This window comes from Caretta caretta, chromosome 22 (genome assembly GCF_965140235.1).
Source record: "Caretta caretta isolate rCarCar2 chromosome 22, rCarCar1.hap1, whole genome shotgun sequence".
Lineage (NCBI taxonomy): Eukaryota > Metazoa > Chordata > Testudines > Cheloniidae > Caretta > Caretta caretta.
Window position 1 is genome coordinate 7,161,588 of NC_134227.1, and position 15,902 is coordinate 7,177,489.

Consider the following 15,902-nt stretch of genomic DNA (forward strand, 5'->3'; position numbering starts at 1 on the left):
CAGTGGTGGGAAGCCCCATGGCAGAGACAACCTGGTTTTCTCCCAGATTACACAACTCCTAACAGCATTACTGCGTAGAATGAGATCACACCATTTATTGTTTAGAGATGTTCACGGCTTGAGTTTGCCTGGAATCCAAAGCCCTGCTCTGCCTCTGCTAAACCACAACTGGCTGAACCTGCTGGCTCTTCACTGAATCCAGTCCTGTTTCTGCACAGAACCAGACCTTGGGTCTGAGTCAGAACCTCCCTCAAGCGGCTGAACGGCCCAAGATCAATCAAACAGGTCAATGCACAGCCATTGTCCCCAGTGGCTGTGGTTTTCCGGGAGCAGCTGAGATCACTGAACTCATCACCCCATTCTCCCATGAGGCAGACAGCACCGCACAGCAGCTGGGACCAGAGTCAGATGTCATTGGAGCAATGGCAGCTGCGGAGACAGGCAGCTCCGCTCTCCTCTCACTTTTCCAGCGACTCTGGAATCTCCAGCTTGAGCCGCTTTAAAGTGTTTGTGAAGAAACGGGGCGGCCTGCAGACCAGGTGCAGCTGCTTGTCCCCGCTGGTCCCCGTGGGCAGGGTGAGCTGGTGGGCGTGCAGGTGGAGGGGGAGGTGACGCACCTTGGCCTGTTCCAACCCCAGTCTCTTCAGGGTGTTCTCGGGAAGCTTCTGCTCCAAGGAGAGAGAGGGAGAGAGAGAGCAAGCAAGATGGGTGAGAGCCGGTGCTCAAAGCCAGCACACCACCTGCAAAAGCAAGGCAGTACCCCAGCCCCTACTGCCAGGGAGGGCCAAGAGAACGAGGTCTCTGTGGGTACAGCAAGCTGCAGAAGCATTAGAAACACCCATAATCAGTCGCAGCCGGACACCAACACAGTGTTCCAGGTACCTGCCTGGGGGAGGGAGCATCACAGGAGCCTTCAGGGTTACCCCCAATTCAGTCAAAGAGCACTGGGCTTAAGACTTAAGCTGACCAGACACTATCCGAGAGGAAACAGGACCTGGGATCTGCTTTAGGGCGAGATCGCTCCCTCCCATCTCACCTAGGGTGAGGGGCTGTAGGATCTGGCTAGTGCAGAGAGACCACGGGACCTGCCTGTATCATAACATAGAATCATAGAATATCAGGGTTGGAAGGGACCTTGGGAGGTCATCTAGTCCAAACCCCAATTTTTGCCCCAGATCCCTAAATGGCCCCCTCTAGGATTAAACTCACAACCCTGAGTTTAGCAGGCCAATGCTCAAATCACTGAGCTATCCCTCCCTCCATCTCCTTCTTGCCTGGGGAAAAGATGCCTTGAGATCTTCATGGTGACACCCCCAAGTTCCCAAAGAGAGATGCCCCAGGAGCTGGGTGTTGCAAAGTCGACCACCCCCTCCTCCCCTAGAGATGATGAGACCTGCCTACCGCACATTTCCCCACCTCTTCCCTGGGGAGAGGTGCCTTGGGATCTTTGTGGTGGCGGAGGTGATGCCCCCCCAGGATCTGTCTTGTTGTAGGAGGGGAAACCATCTCCTCAGGGGCAGGGAGAAGCCGCAGCACATGCCATAAGGACTCCTCCAGAGTTTCCAGCTGGCAGTCTAGGTGCCTGGTTCCTAGATTCTCCTCTGGGTTTGAGGCTCTGAGAAGAACAGGCCTCACCTGCCCGAAGCGGGTGCTGGAGATCCCACCAAACTGCTCTGAACTCCCTGACCTGGAGAAGTCAGTCTCAGCAGGCTGTGGATGTGTAAGGAAGTGCTGCCAGGGAAAGGTCAGCAGCAGGCCTCACACCAAGCAGTGAAGCCTTTCCCAGGGCCTGGGCTGCAGCAGGGACAAAGGCCCCATAACTCTGCCATTGTTCCCCTTCTGAGGGCCAGCAGCTCCCACTCCCTCCCCAAGCCATATCACCTCTTACCTGGGGTGCCAACTTGTTCCAGTGTGCGTATTTGTGGTCCCCGAGGACTGGACACCCCAATCCATAGGCCAGGTGGACCCGGAGCTGGTGCTTCACTCCTGAGCACACAAGAGGAGAGAGAAGAACCAGGCGTTAGAACACAGCCTGGTGCCACCTGCCTGAGCACGTGCCTGCTGCTCCCCCAAACTGACTGCCAAAGGAAGAGTGGGCATGGACTGGAGATGGCAGCCAGAGCGGCCTGGATGCAAACAAGCACTCCGACTGACTGCTGGAGCAAACTGTTCGGTCCCCACCGCACTAGGAGTGCTCCTGATTGGCTGAACTGCAATCTTATCCAATAGCCAGACTCGAATGCAAAGCTCTGAACTCCCAGAGACCCACGGGCTCCGCCTGAACCGGTTCCCATCAGGCACCTGCTGTCACTATAGGGACCCCTACAGAGGCAGCACAGAAAGCACGTCAGGGGCTCTGCTCGCTAGCATATCCGAACAAACCGGGGCCCGAGCGAGCCTTACCGGTGATTGGCTGGAGCTCCAGGAGGGAACAAGAGGGCGAGCTAGCCAGAACGCGGTACCGGGTCACCGCGCTGTGGGCATCTCGGTTCGGTCGCACTTTCACCATCTTCCCGCTCTCGGGAGACATGCGGTAGTTTGGTGCCAGCGTCATCTGAAGCACCGGGAAGCCCGCACAAGGAAGAGAGGGACACAAAAAACACAGCTTGAGCACTGTGAGGCCAGGGTAACGGTGCTGATGGCCTGGCCGGCAGTACCAGGGCCCGGCTGGGAGGCAGCTCACTCACCTTATAGTGCGACTGGTGGCTCTGCACTTCCTTTTCCACAATGGGAATATCCACCAGCCCCTCTGAGGGGACTGGGAGCCCCACACTGATCGTCCTGGGAAGAGAACACACGGATCAACAGGGCCCCACCCCAGCTCTCTGCACACAGCAGTCAGAGGTCATTCTCCTTTATTCCATTAGCAATACTGCAGAGGTTTTGACCCTGCAGCGGGAGGCTCTTCCGAGGGAAAAACATGATCAGCCCTTCCAAAAAGCTATAAAGTACAGCTAGCTCCAAGTCCCCCGAAAGAGCTAACAAGGCTCTGGGGTGACAGCAATTACACATGGAGGTCTGAGCACCAGATTCGGAGCCCCGAGGAGTGCCCCCCCGTTGCCCTTTCTCAGGCTCTGAGCCCCAGACTCACCGCCGGCTGTATGGAGTAAGATGCCCTTCCCACTCAACTCTTCTCCTAAATGTGCTCAGGAGGGGAGAGGAGACCTAGTCCTGGGGAGCAAGAGACGGAAGGTGGCTCTCCAGGCTGGAACACAGCAAGCTACCAGGCCTAGCAACTAACTGCTCATCATCCGATTCCCAAGCATGGCACAACCAATCCAGAGCAGATGGCGCTTCTATCACTCCCAGGTGAGAGCATATCAGCATGTTTAACAGGGGGCCTTCCCCCTCTAGGTCACAAGTTCAAACACAGCCTGAGTGGGTAGTGAGCAGCACTGTGAGGGCTGTTTGTGGCATAAGTGAATGAGCTGGCAAGTATCCAGCTTGTTGTCAGTGGACAGATGCACTGCAGCGCAGAACCACCACTGGCAGGAGTTCCGCCCCCATGTTGTCTCTAGGGAAAGACCAAGGGCTGACTGGGCTGTGGGGACTGAGCTCCCCCCTCTCCTTAAAAGGGGCCCTTTCAGGCACTGTAGGAAATCTGCATTACTGCTGCCCATTCTAAGGCCTCAATCAGCTCCGTCAGTACCGAGCTCAGTTCAGCTTTAAGAGGGCAGATGCCCCTCTACACCTTGCTCCAAACCACTTGGGAGCCTGTGCTCCTGCTCCCAGCAAACCTCTCGTACCAGTATTTCTTCTCCACCTGTCGCGTCTTGAAGAGGCCCTGGATCCAATGTGCTGTGTCCTTGTCCCGTGCGAGCACCATCACGCCCGTCGTCTCCTTGTCCAGCCGGTGACAGAGGTGCAGGGGTTCAGCTTTCATGCCATCCAGCATCTTGGCCAAAATTGGCAGCACATCAGTGATGCAATTCTGGATCCCAGGGCCACCTGGGCGATTGAAAGAGAAACAAGATCAAAGAACTAGATTAGTGACCGAGCACCCGAGAGAACTCCCCTTGGAAGCGGTTTCCCCTGAGTGCAGAGCCAGCAAGGACAGGCTCTATCAGGGCCCCATTGAAAGAGCTGGATATTCCAAAATGTTCCTTTTGGAGACTCAGGAGCCACAAAGACACTTGTGAGCCTGGGAGATGCCTCCAGTTCTCACTCTGCCAGACAACACTGGGAACCTTCAGAACTTTAACCCTTGGGGCCGGGCACTCAGAGTTCCCAGAGGAACCCTAGATTTACTCCAGGTGCCCACTCAAAGCAGAGCAATGCCAGGCAAGTTCACTCGCTGACAGGCTCCTCTGCCCACCATCAGAAGAGTCTCACAAGCACATTCCAAGTTAGACAATAAGTTCTTCGGGGCAGGGATCGTGCCTATCTGTGGGTATGGCACCTCGTGCCATGGTCCTGATTAGGGTCCTTCAGGCAGTACCACAACAAAACAAACTTCCACTTTTCCATTTGCTGTATTCCCCATATAAGTGCATCTCCTGCTAGGAGAGGCTGGAGCAGCTGAGCGCTCTCTAATACTAGGTCTCCTACATCATTCCCCATAGCACAGCCTGCTGGGTCTGTCTGAATAGGCAGCTCCCAGACTGCTGCAGTGGGCAACACAGCATGGGGAGTAGGTGAGCAGCCCTCAGTGGCGAAAGAACAGGTTAAAGACTATTTAGAAAAGCTGGACATGCATCCAAGGGTGCTGAGGGAGTTGGCTGATGCGATTGCAGAGCCATTGGCCATTATCTCTGAAAATTCGTGGCAATTGGGAGAGGTCCTGGATGCTTGGAAAAAGGCAAATATAGTGCCAATCTTTAAAAAAGGGAAGAAAGAGAATCCGGTGATCTGGGGAACTACAGACCAGTCAGCCTCACTTCAGTCCCTGGCAAAATCATGGAGCAGGTCCTCAAGAAATCCATTTTGAAGCACTTGGAGGAGAGGAAGGTGATCAGGAACAGTCAACATGGATTTACCAAGGGGAAGTCATGCCTCACCAACCTGATTGCCTTCTACGATGAGGTAACTGGCCCTGTGGATATGGGGAAAGCGGAGGATGTGATCTATCTTGACTTTAGCAAAGCTTTAGATACGGTCTCCCACAGTATTCTTGCCAGCAAGTTAAAGAAGCATGGGTTGGACGAATGGACTATAAGGTGGATAGAAAGCTGGCTAGATTGTCGGGCTCAACGGGTAGCGATCAACAGTTCAACGTCTAATTGGCAGCCAGCATCAAGCGGAGTGCCCCAGGGGTTGGTCCTGGGCAATGTTCCCTCTAATTTTTGACAGGCCATGTGCTCAAAAAATTTCTTCTATGCAAATTTTTGTGCGCAGGGGGTTTAGAATCTGTGTGCGCGTGCACACACGCACAGCTTAGAGGGAACAGTGGTCCTGGGGCCAGTTTTGTTCAACATCTTTATTAATGATCTGGATGATGGGATTAATTGCACCCTCAGGAAGTTTGCAGATGACAATAAACTTGGGGGAGAGATAGATATGATGGAGGGTAGGGACAGGGTCCAAGTGACCTAGACAAATTGGAGGATTGGGCCAAAAGAAATCTGATGAGGTTCAACAAGGACAAGTGCAGAGTTCTGCACTTAGGAAGGAAGAATCCAATGCACCGCTACAGACTAGGGACCGAATGGCTCGGCAGCAGTTCTGCAAAAAAGGACCTAGGGGTTACAGTGGACGAGAACCTGGATATGAGTCAGCAGTGTGCCTTTGTTGCCAAGAAGGCCAATGGCATATTGGGCTGTATTAGTAGAAGCATTGCCAGCAGATCAAGGGAAGTGATTATTCCCCTCTGTTCGGCACTGATGAGGCCACACCTGGAGTATTGCGGCCAGTTTTGGCCCCCCACTACAGAAGGGATGTGAACAAAATTGGAGAGAGTCCAGTGGAGGGCAACAAATTGATTACGAGGTTGGGGCACATGACTTATGAGGAAAGGCTGAGGGAACTGGGGTTATTTAGTCCGCAAAAGAGAAGAGTGAGGCGGATTTGATAGCAGCCTTCAACTACCTGAAGGGGGGTTCCAAAGAGGATGGAACTCAGCTGTTCTCAGTGGTGGCAGATGACAGAACAAGAAGCAATTGTCTCAAGTTGCAGTGGGGGAGGTCTAGGTTGGATATTAGGAAACACTATTTCACTAGGAGGGTGGTGAAGCCCTGGAATAGGTTACCTAGGGAGGTGATAGAATCTCCATCCTTAGAGGTTTTTAAGGCCCAGCTTGACAAAGCCCTTGCTGGGATGATTTAGTGGGTGTTGGGCCCTGCTTTGAGCAGGGGGTTGGACTAGATGACCTCCTGAGGTCTCTTCCAACCCTAATATTCGATGGTTCTATGACAATCAGCATTGTGGTGAAACATTCTCCTTTCCTCAAACTGAGATGTGACCCTAAGAAGATACATGCTGCTCTCTCTTGGGACCAGATGTAGGAAGAAAATCCCCAGGATAATCAGAGAAGCTAGAGACAGATTACCCTATTGGCTCCTTTTACCCCATCCCCCTACTCCCTTGTGCAGCTCACGCGGGAGGCTGTCTGGGGTACTGCACCACTTCAGGTCTCTGTTCATGAGCTCAGCATGACCCAGGCTCTATTGAGTTCTATATAGCGATGAGCATGTTGGCATGGTAGCAGAGATCCGAGTGGCATTTAGATGCGTTTGGATCTGAAATCAATTAGCGTTGTTTAATATAACATGAACCCAGACACTACTAACCAAGAGAAGGCACCTTCAGGGGTTGGTGAAGCTGCTCTCACAGTAACTAGCATTGGCTGACATGCACCCCTAGCATTAGCCTAGGCACTGCCCAGCACAGAGCGGCCTCCCTTGTCTTTCTCTCACCATGCACAGGGAGGCCGTAGGGTTTGTCAATCACTACAAGCTCCTGATTCTGGTACAGGATCCCGTGCTTCAGTGCCTTGGCCAGCACGTTGGGGTGAACCCGCTGCAGCTGCTTGCTGAGCTGGGTCAGTTCTCGGACCCGCCTCAATACTGGGTTTTTAGGCTCCTGTGAAGAGAGAAAATGCTCTAAGTGGAGAAAGGATGGTCTCAGGTTAAGTAACAGGGATTTAGGAGACCAGCATGCAATTCCCAACTCTGCCGCAAACTTCTTGTGAGACACTGGGCAGTTCACGTAATGTCTCTGCCTTGGCATCTCCTTACCTCACAATGGTGTTTTGAGGATCTCTCAAACCTGCGTGAGGCACAGTTACTACAGTGACAGGGCCGCAGAGACTGCCCAATGGTCCTATCACAGCAGCCATCCCACTGGAATCTCACCTGGCTGGGCAAGATTTATCCCCAAATGATTCTACTCCAGGGCGCTCTCAGTGCCTCGCCACTTTATGTCGGTTTCATCAGTCACTGGATGCAGGCCTAGGAGCTCTGATGTCAGGCTGACATTTGACCCCCGCTGACAGCATTCAAGGAAGTAAGGCCAAGATTTTAAAGTAAGGGTATGAGCAGACGAATGACTTTTTTTTTTTTTTTGAAGCAGGAGAAAATTCTATTTGCATAACACACTTACAAAAAACCACCAAAAAAGATAACACAAAACTATGCAACAAAACAAAAGCAAACGCAATGTATAACACAGCAGCTTTCAGGGGAGAGAAGTGTTCAGGCTTGCCTGGGCCCAGAGCAGGGGGGCTTCCTCCACACTCATGGTCTTCCACCCTCCTGAGTTACCTGGTGGCCTAGAGCGGGGGGGCTTCCACCCCCCTCGAGTTACCTAGTGCCACGCCCAGTTTCACCAACTATTCCTCTCCTGAGAGTGCCCAACAAGATGAGCAAGGCCGCAGGGTGGGCAGTTTGGGCGGGGGGGGGACGTGCACCCACGTGTGAAAGGACCCCTCCTAGGTGGTGGTGATGATGGTATCCATAGCGGCAATGGCTGGGGCTGAGGTCTCTCGCTCTTCCCCTCAATCAAAGGGTCAGACGGAGGGAACCGGACGGGGTCACTGAGCAGAGAACCTTGGACAGCACCCACTGCTCCTCGAAGGCGTCAAGGGAGTCGGTGGACGCCGCCCAGAGGAACTCTGCCCGGATACATGAATGTACTGAGGATCGGAAAATGGCCCTACAGTCACAGGTAGCTTCATCGGCCAACCTCCTCTCTCTGGTTTTATAGATGGCTGTTTTAGCTAGGGCTAGGAGGAGGTTAACCAGAAGATCCTGCGACTTTGTGGGGCCACGGATGGGGAGTGTGTAAATAAAAAGGTGAGGGGAAAAGTGCAGCCAAAAGCATAATAAAATATTCGTGAGGAGCCGGAAAAGGGGCTGCAGCCTGGCACACTCTAAATATACGTGTGCCAGGGTTTCCCTCACGTTGCAAAAAGGGCAAGTATCTGGGATGGGGGTGAACCACGTCAAAAACACACCCGTGCTCACAGCTCCGTGAAGGAGCCGCCAACTGATGTCCCCGACGGGCCTCGGGACCAAGGTGGAATACAGGCTGGCCCACCGGGGCTGCTCACCCTCCAAAGACGGCAGTTTTTATTACACTCGCTGATTCTGAAGAAGGGCACTGATTAATTCGAATACGTTAGGTAATGCAAAGGGTCAGATGGACCCCCATGCTGGCCTCTGAGCCACGCAAGGCTTTTCAAGTTGTGAGAACAAACCCCTCAGAATGAGAACTGAGATCACATTGGGGCTTTGTCTGAACCAGGATTTAAAGGTGTTTCGTTACCTAACACATTCTAGGGGGCCAGTGCAGACAGGGAGTGTAAACTTTAACTCATACAAAGCTAGGCTAACCCTTAGGCTTTAACTTGACCCATTTAGTGCACCTTAAAGTTTACACTGCCTTGTCTACACTAGAGTTTTAGAATGTTTTAGTTAGAACAAGTCAACTAACATCATGTAACACCACACCTTTACTGGCTAGACTACGCACTGCCTGTCTGACTGAAGCCAGGTCAACACTACAAACTTACATCAGTAGAATTATGTTGCTCAGGGTGTGAAAAATCCACACCGCCGAGCGATTTAGTTAAACCAACCTAGCCCAGGTACAGCCAGCGCTGTGGCGATGGGAGAGCTTCTTCTGTCAACATAGCTACCGTCTCTCACAGGGGTGGAATAACGACGCCAACGGGAGCGGCTCTCCTGTCGGCATAGCAGCGCCTTCACTAAAGCGCAACAGCAGTGCAGCTGTGTCACGGCAGCGCTGTAGGTGTAGACAAGCCCTGAGAGCGCAGGCAAGGAAAACAGCTTTTGAAGATCTCCAGTTCCCTGTGCATTCAAAGGGAACTGGCATTTCTTGTGTCACATGGCACCAGATTCAAGATGGCAGCATTATGTTTGCATGTTAAATACATATAATTAAGAAGCATTTTCCTTTAACACAAAGGTTTGCAAGCTGTTGGTGCTTGGAGCACCGGCTGCCCACATGTTGGCTCTCATAATTTCCAATTATTAAATCACATTTTAAAAAAAAACAGCTAAACGCACAATACTTTCCTAATAGGTACTGCCCTGCTGGCAAGCTTACCCTCCGCCAACATGGGGTTTCCCTCCCTTTCCATTTTGTTGTTACTCTCCCTTTATATCCCTGTTCTGTCTTTACTAGATCTCTCTTGCCTGGTTCAGTCTGAGGGACGGATGTGGACTTGGCATCAGGGTGGTTGCACACTACTCGGGTAGTTTCTTCACTTCGATTGTAATGTTTACTGCTGGGCCATTTGAAGCCTATTTACAAGCACCTGGTAAAGGCAGCAAAGAGAACAGGGTCTGATCCTGAGAGTAGGGTTGCCAACTTTCTAATTGCAGAAAACCAAATGCCCTTGCCCCGCCCCTGCCCCAAGGACCTGCCCACTCCATCCCCCCTCCCTCCATCACTAGCTCTCCTCCTCCCTCATTCATTTTCACTGCAAGGCCCAAGCAGGCACTAGAAGGCCAGGAGCTGCAACAGTTTGAATGTGGGAGATGGAACACGCGATTCAAATACCCTTCACCTCTCCAGAGAGGTATTTTAAATACTACTGTAAAATTAATTGCCCCCCCCCCCCCCAAAAAGAGTCCCAATCACTCGCAATGAGCGAGACTAAAGAGGCTATTGCAGGAGCTTGATTTTTCTTGCCTTCACCCAACCGTCCTGGTAGGGAATCCAGTAATACTGCAGCCACTGACTGACTCTTTCCCTACCCGACAACGGACTATACAGCGGGGGGGAGTTATGCTGTTCCGTGTTTAATGACTAGTGCAGTTGTTTAAATGTATGCTTTAGCAGACAAAATATGCAATGTGGACAAATTAATGTTAACGTTTCCTGACACTTGTTTAAATATATAACCTTAGTATTGCATTGATGTTATTTTATAAATTCATTATAGCTCTTTAATGTTAAGGTGAGGTTGCATAAAATGTAATTCATGCTGCAGAAACCGACTCCTCCCTATTTTACCATCCTGCTAACCAACAGGTTTTCTAGTGTTGTTCGTTTCAAGTTTTTTCACCTGTCCTGCGTCCCAAAGCAGGTCGAGAGGAAATATGTTAGAAAGTCACACACAACATAACCACCTGTCCTTGTTCGGTGCCCAACATTCCACATCAAAATCAATAAATATCTTGTGTACACCAATAATCATGCAAAAGATTGTACACGGTAATACAATGTGCTATTTGTATATTAACGCTCGTAAATTTCCAAGTTGTCCTTTATTTGAAACATAAAGGGTCTGTATATGGGCGTGAGGGAGATTACCATAGCCAGGGTCTAGCTCTTCTGTTTCAAGAACACCCTAGTGAAGCTGTGCTTTCCCTGTTGCCAGGCCCCTTTTGTGCTGCCGGCACCATCAGACCATATGGCCCACTTACTTTTTGCAAAAAGAAAAGGAGTACTTGTGGCACCTTAGAGACTAACCACTTTATTTGAGCATAAGCTTTCGTGAGCTAAAGCTCACTTCATTGGATGCATGCAGTGGAAAGTGTAGAAGATCTTTTATACACACAAAGCATGAAAAAATACCTCCCCCCACCCCACTCTCCTGCTGGCAATAGCTTATCTAAAGTGATCACTCTCCTTACAATGACAGGTTTCAGAGTAACAGCCATGTTAGTCTGTATTTGCAAAAAGAAAAGGAGTACTTGAGCTCATGCTCAAATAAATTGGTTAGTCTCTAAGGTGCCACAAGTACTCCTTTTCTCCTTACAATGTGTATGATAATCAAGTTGGGCCATTTCCAGCACAAATCCAGGGTTTAACAAGAACGGCGGGGGGGGGGGGGGGGGATGTTAGGAAAAAACAAGGGGAAGTAGGACAGTCTCTACGTAAAAGAATAAATGGACACAAATCAGATGTCAAGAATTATAACATTCATAAACCAGTCGGAGAACACTTCAATCTCTCTGGTCACGCGATTACAGACATGAAAGTTGCGATAGTACATCAGAAAAACTTCAAAACCAGACTCCAGCGAGAAAGGGTTGAATTGGAATTCATTTGCAAATTGGATACAATTAACTTAGGCTTGAATAGAGACTGGGAGTGGCTAAGTCATTATGCAAGGTAACCTATTTCCCCTTGTTTTTTCCTAACCCCCCCCCCCCCAGACGTTCTTGTTAAACCCTGGATTTGTGCTGGAAATGGCCCAACTTGATTATCATACACATTGCAAGGAGAGTGGTCACTTTAGATAAGCTATTGCCAGCAGGAGAGTGGGGTGGGGGGAGGTATTTTTTCATGCTTTGTGTGTATAAAAGATCTTCTACACTTTCCACAGTATGCATCCGATGGAGTGAGCTGTAGCTCACGAAAGCTCATGCTCAAATAAATTGGTTAGTCTCTAAGGTGCCACAAGTCCTCCTGTTCTTTTTGCAAATACAGACTAACACGGCTGCTACTCTGAAACTTACTGCTTGCAGTCTCTGGCAGGCACCCACAGTGATGTCTGGCTGCTGGGTGGCTCCTGATGTACTGTGTTGACTGGTTGGGTTGCAGTGGCCACCCCAGTGGCAGAAGCTGAACCAGCCCCAGTGCACTGCCCCTGGATGCACTGACAGAGACACGTCCCAAACCACACTAACCTACCTGCACTTCCTGCAGGGAGGGACTGGCCTGCACAGCCACCTAGGCTGGCAGCTGCTGTATCCCACTTGCTGGGAGGGAGTGTGGGTGGGTGTGGCCATGCAGCAATTAAAGCTGGCTGCCCCCTGACTGGGGTTCACTGTGGGGCTGTTTGGGCTAGCTGAACCCCAAGCTCGGAGACCCACAAGGTGGGAGGGTCTTAGAGAGCCCAAATGTCTACACAGTAATGTTCTGGCCCCAGTCCACTGAGCCAGGTCAGGAGGTTGTTTAATTGCAGTGTAGATATACCCCAGATAGCTCAGACAGGCTGAAGTGGAGGCTCCCGGATAGGGACTACTGGGAAAAGGAGACACAAATTTGGAGCATCTCCAACTGATCCCTTCTCCCCAAGCAACCACCAGCTGCTTGTGGGAACCAGGGCCACCTAGCTGGGATGGCTATTAGGAAGAGCAGGAGGGTGCTTGGGGCTGGGGTTATGTGACGGCATTAAGGGTGCGGGAGCAGGGTGCGGGGCAGAGAGTTGGGGTGCGGTAGGTGGTACAGACTCTGGGGTGGGGTGCAGGCTCTGAGGTGAGGCCAGAAATGAGGGGTTCAGAGTGTGGGAGGGGGCTCTGGGCTGGGGTGAGGGCTCCAGCTGGGGGTGCAGGCTCGGGGAGGGGCACGGATGAGGGGTTTGGGGTGCAGGAGGAGGTTTCAGGTGGGGCCGAGGGGTTCGGAGTCTGGGAGGGGGCTCTGGGATGGGGCAGGGGTGCGGGGGGGGGTTGAGGGCTCCGGCTGGGGGTGCAGGCTTGGCTGGAGGGGCAAGGATGAGGGGTTCGGGGTGCAGGAGGGGGTTTCAGGTGGGGCCGAGGGGTTCGGAGTCTAGGAGGGGGCTCAGGGATGGGGCAGGGGTGCGGGGGGCAGGGATGAGGGATTTGGGGTGCAGGAGGACATTTCAGATGGGACCGAGGGGCTCGGAGTCTGGGAGGGGGCTCTGGGATGGGGCAGAGGTGTGTGGGGGGGGTGAGGGCTCCGGCTGGGGGTGCAGACTCGGGTGGGGGGGCAGGGATGAGGGGTTTGGGGTGCAGGAGGAGGTTTCAGGTGGGGCCGAGGGGTTCGGAGTGTGGGAGGGGGCTCTGGGATAGGGCAGGGGTGTGGGGGGCAGGGGTGAGGGGTTCGGGGTGCAGGAGGGGGTTTCAGGTGGGGCCGAGGGGTTCGGAGTCTGGGATGGGGCAGAGGTGCGGGGGGGCAGGGGTTTGGGGTGCAGGAGAAGGTTTCAGGTGGGGCCGAGGGGTTCGGAGTCTGGGAGAGGGCTCTGGGATGGGGCAGGGGTGCGGGGGGGGGGGGGGTTGAGGGCTCCGGCTGGGGGTGCAGGCTTGGCTGGAGGGGCAAGGATGAGGGGTTCGGGGTGCAGAAGGGGGTTTCAGGTGGGGCCGAGGGGTTTGGAGTCTAGGAGGGGGCTCTGGGATGGGGCAGGGGTGCGGGGGGCAGGGATGAGGGATTTGGGGTGCAGGAGGACATTTCAGATGGGACCGAGGGGCTCGGAGTCTGGGAGGGGGCTCTGGGATAGGGCTGGGGTGCGGGGGAGGGTTGAGGGCTCGGGCAGGGGGTGCAGGCTCGGGGGGGGGCAGGGATGAGGGGTTTGGGGTGCAGGAGAACATTTCAGATGGGGCAGAGGGGTTCGGAGTCTGGGAGGGGGCTCTGGGATGGGGCAGGGGTGTGGGGGGGGTTTGAGGGCTCCGGCTGGGGGTGCAGGCTTGCGGGTGGGTCAGGGATGAGGGGTTTGGGGTGCAGGAGGAGGTTTCAGGTGGGGCCGAGGGGTTCAGAGTCTGGGAGGGGGCAGGGGTGTGGGGGGGGGGTGAGAGCTCTGGCTGGGGGTGCAGGCTCAGGGGGGCAGGGATGAGGGGTTCGGGGTGCAGGAGAAGGTTTCAGGTGGGGCCGAGGGGTTCGGAGTGTGGGAGGGGGCTCTGGGATAGGGCAGGGGTGTGGGGGGCAGGGGTGAGGGGTTCGGGGTGCAGGAGGGGGTTTCAGGTGGGGCCGAGGGGTTCGGAGTGTGGGAGGGGGCTCTGGGATAGGGCAGGAGTTTGGGGGGAAGGGGTGAGGGGTTCGGGGTGCAGGAGGGGGTTTCAGGTGGGGCTGAGGGGTTCGGAGTGTGGGAGGGGGCTCTGGGATAGGGCAGGGGTGTGGGGGGGCAGGGGTGAGGGGTTTGGGGTGCAGGAGGAGGTTTCAGGTGGGGCCGAGGGTTCGGAGTGTGGGAGGGGGCTCTGGTATAGGGCAGGGGTTTGGGGGGCAGGGGTGAGGGGTTCGGGGTGCAGGAGGGGGTTTCAGATGGGGCCGAGGGGTTCGGAGTCTGGGATGGGGCAGAGGTGCGGGGGGGCAGGGGTGAGGGGTGCAGGAGGGGGTTTCAGGTGGGGCCGAGGGCTCGGAGTGTGGGAGGGGGATCTGGGATGGGGCAGGGGTGTGGGGGGGCAGGGGTGAGGGGTGCAGGAGGGGGTTTCAGATGGGACCGAGGGGTTCGGAGTGCGGGAGGGGGCTCTGGGATGGGGCAGGGATGAGGGGTTTGGGGTGCAGGAGAAGGTTTCAGGTGGGGCCAAGGGGTTCGGAGTGTGGGAGGGGGATCTGGGATAGGGCAGGGGTTTGGGGGGCAGGGGTGAGGGGTTCGGGTGCAGGAGGGGGTTTCAGGTGGGGCTGAGGGGTTCGGAGTCTGGGAGGGGGCTCTGGGATGGGGCAGAGGTGCGGGGGGGCAGGGGTGAGGGGTTCGGGGTGCAGGAGGGGGTTTCAGGTGGGGCCGAGGGGTTCGGAGTGTGGGAGGGGGCTCTGGGATAGGGCAGGAGTGTGGGGGGCAGGGATGAGGGGTTCGGGGGGCAGGAGGGGGTTTCAGGTGGGGCCGAGGGGTTCAGAGTGCGGGAGGGGGCTCTGGGATGGGGCAGGGGTGTGGGGGGCAGGGGTGAGGGGTTTGGGGGGCAGGGATGAGGGGTTTGGGGGGCAGGAGGGGGTTTCAGGTGGGGCCGAGGGGTGCGGGAGGGGGCTCTGGGGTGCGGGGGGGGGTACGGGCTAGGGGCGCTGCTGAGGGTGGGGGCTGAGGGTGGGGGCAGCGCGCGGAGCCACGTGGCCCCCGGCCTGGGACCCGGACCCGCTGGCGGCTTCCAGGGGCAGCCAGGACAGGCCGGCTGCAGCAGCGCTGACCGGACTCTTAACGGCCCGGTCGGCGATGCTGACCGGAGCCGCCCGGGTCCCTCTTCTCCCGGGTGCTCCGGCGGGAACCGGACACCGGGCAGCACCTGCCCAGCCTGCCGGGAGCTGTAGCCAGGGACGAGCACGCGCAGACCCCGCAGTGCATGCCGGGAGCTGTAGCCAGGGACGAGCACGCGCAGACCCCGCAGTGCATGCCGGGAGCTGTAGTCCCCGACCCCAGCCCAGCCTGCCCGGAACACTCGCCTCCTGTTTCTGTTCCTCACGCTTCTGGGCCCTCAGCTTCTCCGCCAGCTGCTCCGCTCTCACCGCGGCGGCTGCCCCGCGGCTGGTGCAGAAGCCCCGGAGGCCCTGACTCAGGGCGGGCGCAGGGGCCCCGAGGCCCAGCCCGACGCTCCCCAACGCCGCCATCTTCCCGGAGTTCTCAGAAGGGGGCGTAGCCGAGGGGACCTCGAAGTGCCCCGCCTCCCCCCCGCTTCTAGCGGGCAGATCTGGCGCCGAATCAGGAGGGTACGGCGGGAGCCTTCAGGGAGCAGGCCCAATGGGACGAGTCGACGGGCGGGGTTGCAGAGAACTCACCCAATGGGTAGCGACAGGGCGAGGTGACACCGATCGCCCCCAATCAGAATTCGAGGCAGCGCGGAGGAGGCGGGGCCGCCAGCGCGGCACCCAATGGGAGGAGAAAAGCCGGG

The 15,902-nt window shown here is 55.3% G+C and overlaps 1 protein-coding gene across 2 annotated transcripts; it reads right to left on the bottom strand.

Annotated features, from left to right (window-relative positions):
* Nucleotides 1–71: 71 nt before the first annotated feature.
* RPUSD4 (RNA pseudouridine synthase D4) lies at nucleotides 72–15,738 on the bottom strand. 2 transcript variants are annotated; one of them, XM_048827219.2, is made up of 7 exons: nucleotides 15,457–15,738; nucleotides 6,852–7,017; nucleotides 3,747–3,948; nucleotides 2,688–2,781; nucleotides 2,404–2,554; nucleotides 1,889–1,986; nucleotides 72–665 (listed from the first exon to the last, which is right to left on the bottom strand). In XM_048827219.2, exons 1-7 carry the CDS (start codon nucleotides 15,619–15,621, stop codon nucleotides 459–461), a joined length of 1,083 nt encoding a protein of 360 aa, XP_048683176.2. In that variant the 5' UTR covers nucleotides 15,622–15,738; the 3' UTR covers nucleotides 72–458. The 2 variants fall into 2 exon arrangements, with proteins under 2 accessions (XP_048683176.2, XP_048683177.2); XM_048827220.2 differs by lacking the exon at nucleotides 15,457–15,738 and adding an exon at nucleotides 9,594–9,696.
* Between the last annotated feature and the right edge of the window lie 164 nt (nucleotides 15,739–15,902).

What these genes read in the sequence shown, in the direction of transcription:
- RPUSD4 (XM_048827219.2), bottom strand. Translation starts at nt 15,621, where the DNA reads ATGGCGGCGTTGGGGAGCGTCGGGCTGGGCCTCGGGGCCCCTGCGCCC. An exon ending in GCCACCAGTCGCACTATAAG is followed by an intron (nt 2,555 to 2,687) that starts GTGAGTGAGCTG and finishes CCGGTGCTTCAG; the next exon opens with ATGACGCTGGCACCAAACTA. An exon ending in GGAACAAGTTGGCACCCCAG is followed by an intron (nt 666 to 1,888) that starts GTAAGAGGTGAT and finishes TCCTTGGAGCAG; the next exon opens with AAGCTTCCCGAGAACACCCT.